This window comes from Suillus subalutaceus (assembly GCF_016647625.1).
Source record: "Suillus subalutaceus strain FC151 chromosome Unknown DFJ58scaffold_212, whole genome shotgun sequence".
NCBI lineage: Eukaryota > Fungi > Basidiomycota > Agaricomycetes > Boletales > Suillaceae > Suillus > Suillus subalutaceus.
In genome coordinates this window covers 71,742-77,911 of record NW_024540461.1, presented here as the reverse complement: position 1 = coordinate 77,911, position 6,170 = coordinate 71,742, and the positions used below count along the sequence as shown (strand labels likewise).

The 6,170-nt window shown below is 48.8% G+C and overlaps 3 protein-coding genes across 3 annotated transcripts; 1 reads left to right on the top strand and 2 right to left on the bottom strand.

Moving 5' to 3' along the window:
- Positions 1–35: 35 nt before the first annotated feature.
- On the top strand, positions 36–545 carry DFJ58DRAFT_735410 (uncharacterized protein; the record flags this gene model as incomplete). The annotated part of the gene is made up of 1 exon (XM_041386629.1): positions 36–545. A coding segment is annotated over one exon (510 nt), but the record flags the coding sequence as incomplete, so codon positions are not given.
- Positions 546–1,426: 881 nt separating this feature from the next.
- Positions 1,427–3,594, bottom strand: DFJ58DRAFT_735409 (uncharacterized protein; the record flags this gene model as incomplete). Its single annotated transcript, XM_041386628.1, has 10 exons — positions 1,427–1,727; positions 1,779–1,846; positions 1,894–2,009; positions 2,066–2,311; positions 2,368–2,715; positions 2,770–2,833; positions 2,878–2,907; positions 2,956–3,138; positions 3,265–3,353; positions 3,405–3,594. 10 exons carry the CDS (start codon positions 3,592–3,594, stop codon positions 1,427–1,429), a joined length of 1,635 nt encoding a protein of 544 aa, XP_041236628.1.
- Positions 3,595–3,662: 68 nt separating this feature from the next.
- DFJ58DRAFT_735408 (uncharacterized protein) lies at positions 3,663–6,101 on the bottom strand (the record flags this gene model as incomplete). The annotated part of the gene is made up of 6 exons (XM_041386627.1): positions 3,663–4,013; positions 4,073–4,091; positions 4,130–4,200; positions 4,268–4,444; positions 5,780–6,002; positions 6,058–6,101. The coding sequence occupies 6 exons, from the start codon at positions 6,099–6,101 to the stop codon at positions 3,663–3,665; spliced, it is 885 nt and encodes a 294-aa protein (XP_041236627.1).
- Positions 6,102–6,170: the final 69 nt, after the last annotated feature.

Sequence of the window (6,170 nt, the reverse complement as noted above, 5' to 3'; positions counted from 1 at the left end):
CATCCTCTGGGCTCTCCCGCCTACCATTCAATCAGCAACCGGGCCTTCCCGCCAACCCTACCAACATTTGGGCTCTCCCGCCGACCATATACGCATCTCTGGGCTCTCCCGCCTACCTTCATCAGCAACTGGGCCTTCCCGCCTACCCTACCAACACCATTTGGGCTCTCCCGCCGACCATATACGCATCTCTGGGCTCTCCCCCTACCGTTCATCAGCAACCGGGCCTTCCCCCACCCTACCACACCATTTGGGCTCTCCCCGCCGACCATATACGCATCTCTCTCTGGGCTCTCCCCTACTTCAATCAGCAACCCGGGCCTTCCCGCCTACCCTACCACACCATTTGGGCTCTCCCCCGACCATATACGCATCTCTGGGCTCTCCCATCTACCGTTCAATCAGCAACCGGGCCTTCCGCCACCCTACCAACACCATTTGGGCTCTCCCACTGTATAACATCATTTGGGCTCTCCTGCCTACCCCTTCTACTACTATCTGGGCTTCCCACCGACCCTAATATACCATTGGGCTCTCCCTCCTGACCATAATGACACTATTTGGACTCTTCCATCTACCTCTCAACTACTATCCAGGTGTTCCCACTCACCCTAATTATGCTATTATATGCTGGCCTTGATCAGCTCTTGTAGACTTCGGAGTATGTTCAAATCACATGCATTTCAGTATTTGTATTCAACCCAAAGTGCACATATTTCCATTTACCTGAGCACAATGAACACAAATCCATCTGAATATAGAAATTGAAATCTACAAAAAGCAATATTGTGTGCAAAGTACATGTCTACATAATTGCTAGTGTGGTAGACTGAATAGGATGACGGGCAAAAGACTTTGCAAAGTTTTGATGAGATGAGCAGCATTCAGCAGCCATATACAATTTGACACCCTAAAGATATAAGGACTTGTGGTGTAACGGTTAGAGTGTGTATGCCTGCATAGCATGTTTATGTGAGTTCGAACCTGCCAACGTGCATTTTAATATTTGTTTTTTTTCTTCAGCAGAAAAATCCGTGGAGGTCGATTCAATCCTCTTGCATGTGATGATAAATTATGTTGCCATTCGTCGTTGTCACCAAACCTTCTCACAGATATAGTGCGCAAACTTAATTTCACACGTTTTGGGCCGTTGGTACACATATGATTGCATTACAGATCGTCAACAAAAGGGAGACAGACATGACCTGTCTTGTTCCGACACATGGGAGTACTAACATTACATGTGAAAGCTTCATCCCCGCAAGAGACAACTGAAGTGATGAGGTACCCGAAGTACAACAGTGAGAGGTACACGAAGTACAACAGCTAGAGGTACCCGAAGTACAAAAACGTGAGGCGCTAATATGAACAACCAAAGGCAAGCAAAGTCAATATGAATGAGTGGACAGCACAATTCTTGCCCATGTTAGTAGCGAAACCGCGAAGGCCCGTCTTCATAATGAGAGTCACCAGCTCTCCTTACTTGGAACCTCTGATTGAAATCATCAGCATGATTTTGCCGGCGTGAGTGAGCAGGACGTCCAGGATAAGAACCATCATCGCTAAGCGACAGGAAAGTCTCGCGTTGCCTGTAGGTGGGCCGATAGTACCTTGAGCGAGATGGATCTCGCTGAGGGTATACAGGAGGTGAACGAGAATATTCACGGCGGCGGTTTGGGGCAACGAAATCTCTGTCCTCACGACGAGGGCCTGGGTAGGGCGCAAGCCTAAGCAATTAAATTAATATATGTTGGAAGTCGTGGAAAGGTAAGACATACTCCAAGTCTGCATCATTACGAGAGTCAGCGGGACGCTCCTCCATGCGGCGCATGAATGTAGGGTCAACCTGAAGAAGATCAACATTGAGTCTTGACGGAATAGCGTAGCACTTACCCGTAAAGGTTTCTTCGCCTTGAACGGCAGGCTAGCCTGTCGTCTTCCACCACCGACAGGTTCATCTCTGCTTGTAGGCAGAACAGGGCGAGATTCACGATCAAACACATTTGGGACTGAGGAAGATGAGTGTCCTCGCGGCGATGTACTGCTGTGAAATTGGTAGGGTGACGTTGGTTTGATGGCAAGGTCGGGGGGCTCGGAGTGACAGGAGATTCATGATCACTTGGCAGCGTGTCGTGAGTAGAGGGAGTCTGACCATCCGGATGTGCTTCATGAGCTGCCAATATATCTTCAGGGACAGACGCCTTAAATTTGGCGGAGTCTACTAGCTTGCGTAGCACAACATCCAAGGCACTGGTCACCAAGGGAATGTCGAACATCTCCGGCACCTCGTCATTGAGCTGCTTGATACATTCTTGCACAATCGACATCAGAAAACAAAGGTATAATGATAACGTGGAAATGACATACCATCTGGCCAAGCTGCGAACTCGATCTCGGGTACATCGACATCTAATTCACTCATGACGTCTTCCACAGTGCGCCCCTGACCTCGGCGCTTGCCCTTCGACTTTTTCTCTAGCTCTAACAAGCTCTCAGCTTCAGTGCGGAGCTCTGCCTCATAATAAGAATGCGCTTTGCGCTTGATGAAAGGAACGACAAGTAGCTTGAGGTGCTGAGAACTTAGGTTGTGAGGATTGAATTCGGGACCGATAGGAAGGACGTCTTCAGGCCAGTTCTTAATCATGAACTTGTACTGGAAAGCATAGTCAAGAAGCTTCCGCCACTGGACTGCTTTGGGTTGATACCCAAACTTCGCTATTTGAGCAGAATCCAATGAATCGTTGAATTTGGACAAACTTGAGTACTCACAAGTGTGCTCGAGTACCATAATTGGCCATATCCTCCTGTAACGGTCGCGGGGAGCCTCGTTTGGCTTTGAAAGTAGAATCTCGTAAGCCCCTACTCCCCCCCATGAACTGCGGCACGGATATATTGTAGCCTTTCGCTCTGTGAATATATCAGGAGGTAGGAAAAGTCCAGAATAATAAGACGTACTTCGTTGCAGTCACGACCCAATCTAATATTGCGCGAGCATCCAGTTGATTGCTCATTGATCAACTTGACTATGAGGTCGGAGCCCGCGACAAAGCCGATGGCCTGTCGAGCAGCCTCGTCTTGTGTTGTATCAAATATACAGCCGATGGCCTCGACTCCTTCAAGGCGAGAATAAGCAGACAACTGTATTGAGTCATTAGTCGTAATTTAGAATGCGCTAATGAAGTAGAGTACCTTTCTTGCAATATCCTCCCCTCATTGACAAAATGGTCTTGGCCGCGTGATTGATTGGTATTTGCCGCCAGTAACGTTATAGTTGCGAATGATGTCCCACTCTTCGTCATCCTTGCCCATCGCATGATAATGTTTGCGTTGACGTTCTTTCCAGTCGATGATAGCTGAGACTCTCGAGTTAGCATCATATACACCACAGAATGGGGGGGACTGACATTCTTTGTCCTTGCGGGGGTTATTATCCATGAACCAGCGTTTGGTGGGCATTCCAATCAGGACTCTGATCGTGAATGCTTGATGGACAGACCCAGCCTCAATGAGAATAGCGCGCGCGGACTTGCCATACTTGGCGCCAATCACCCGAGCTTCTTCTGCTGTTTTCTGTCCAAGTTCCTGAGCCCTCATCGATGCCCTCCTGACATAGCCGTCCACGCTTTAAATGACCTGAGGGTTCGTCTTCATTCTCACTGTTGTCAATGTCCGGCGTCGGGCCAAAGGACTATACTGGCTGGAGTGGGGTTGCCACCATGTGAAATAGCTGCATGCTTCTTGCGAACGGTTGTCGAGTGAGATGTTTTTTGGGAAGTGTTGGCCAAGGTAGTTTCGATCGCTGAAGACCTTTTCCTGCGCTTAGCAGGCGGTGAAGACGGGCTGTTGTGGTTGGGGTCGAGGTCTTTGTTTGCATCTGACTCATGGGCGGAATCTTGATCAGATGTTGCGGGGCCTTCACGGTAGCTGGTATCCGATGAAGAGCTTTGAGAACCATCATCGAAATGTAAATTGTAGCTGCCCTTCTTGACCCTTCGAGGCCGAAGTCTCCCTGGCTGCGTACAACAGATGACATCAGCCCTCCCCACTAAGAGAAAAGTAAGATAGTACATACCTTGTGAAGTCTCGAAGTCCTTGTATTTTTCGCCACCCTCAGGCTCTTCATCGCCACCCCTCAAGCTCTTCATCGCCACCCTCAGGCTCTTCATCGCCATCCTTGGCGTCGTTTGTCGCTATCCCCTTCTACGTTGTCTTTCACGGTGACAACCGTCAGCCTTCCCAACGATATACTAAATGAAAAATAATATACCTGAAGTCTTTCCACGTACGGAGCCATCATTATCCTCATCCTCATCTTCGTAGCCTGGCTGTGTTCACGGTCTTCATTGGTCATATCATCATCGGCATCATTGTCGCTACCGCCGTTCATATCATCATCCATGCGAGTGTCCGTAACGGGTACGTCATCGTCGATTGTCAGGTGTATCTATGAAAGGGGTTAGTATAGTTATTGTTGTGAATGCCGTAAGTCATTACCTGGGGGATGGTCGCTTTGCAACTCCATTCCAGAAGAGACGGAGTCCGCTGTGGGTTTTAAGTGTTGTTTGCGAGGGCGAGCAAGGATTCGAGCATAGTCCTCAAAGGTCGTACCCGAGGAACGTCGGGGTAAAGGACGAGGTTTTGGCCGGTGAGGGTCATCCGGAGCAGGAGATGACTCGGGGACAGCATTTCTTTGGCGCTTATTATTTTGTTTTGGCGGGGGGGTTGATGGCAACACCACTGCGTGTGCGCATGACATAGGTGCCAGACACTGTGGGGTCATGAGTGCCAGTACCGGTAGCACCACGACGGGCTGCATTTCTGGTAGACGGTGCCATTGAAACGTAGGCGGGCTTGATACTGAGAAAAGGGGTGCTTTACACGAATGTTGAAGCAGGGCAGCTTGTGAAACACGAAGTCTTACAGCTAGATTTCAAGACTCGAAGTCTGACAGGACGATAGAAGAGTACAGAAAACTAATGGTTGCGAGTCAAAAGAAGAAAGATTCTTGTTTAAAAAACACGAACATTGCGGGTTTTAACTAATGGTAAGGCGCCCAATACACATCAAGAAATAATATTCCAAAGTTGTAATCCCGCCCAATCGACACCGAAACGAACAGAGGTACATTGAAAGAACATTGTTAGAAAAATGGAATATTCACCGCAAAGGATCGTATACTAACTTATTGGGGATGGCCCACATTAAAAAGCTTCGAAACTTACGAAAATGAGGGTCCAAATGGGTGATGGGGCGAATATGAGCTTCTCCGCGCGTAAGAGTCCAGGCTACTGGCGGTACTGATGATGCCATGGTCATCATCAAAAATCTCCTCCAGCGTGTCGAGAAAAGAATGCTTACAATTATACGCGCCAGTGTCCCTACCATATTTTGCATACCCCAAACTTTGATTATCTGTTGTAAGTAGAATGAAACGATTGTATAATTGTAAGATGGGGGAGGACGGTACCGATCGGTAGTTGGAATACAAAGATGTTGAGCGTTCAAAATTCCCGCAGACGATGAAATAGAATTGAGTTGCTGGACATGCGCTTGCGCAGAGAACGAATAGATAGTGGCGCAGTGTTGAGGCATCCGACTCGTAGTCAGACAGCCAGACAGTGCTGGATGACGCGAAGTCACCCAGCCCAAAGCGTGTCTGCCTCGAAGGCAGAACCATGCGATCAGGCCAGTCGATGCGGTGGAGACAAGGGTGGGAGATGAGGATGTCGTTGAAAAATCTGCGTGTAATCAATTAGAATAGAGTTAAATGGACACATACATTTGTAGAGGATGGATGTGGGCGAGGTGTTGAGGTAGGTAGACCGTAATCTGACTCGTAGTCAGACGGCCAGATAGCGCTGGATGACACGAAGTCATACAGGCAGAACTTGTCTGCCTCGAAGGCAGACCATGCGATGAGGCCAGAGGTTGAAGATGGGGGCAAACGATGAGGGCAGAGGGCAGACGATGAGTGGAAACGGGGCCAAACATTGATGAGATTACTAAATTGGTCGAAATCAGAAGGGCTTTCCCAGGCTTTGGTCTGGGCTTTCCCACTCTAGGTAAGGGCTTTCCCACACTGAATCAAGTGTGAAGTCCATTTTGAACGCTTTTCCTCATCCTCAACGCCACTCCTCATCGCGGCGGCTCACATTCCCCAGCCTATTCCC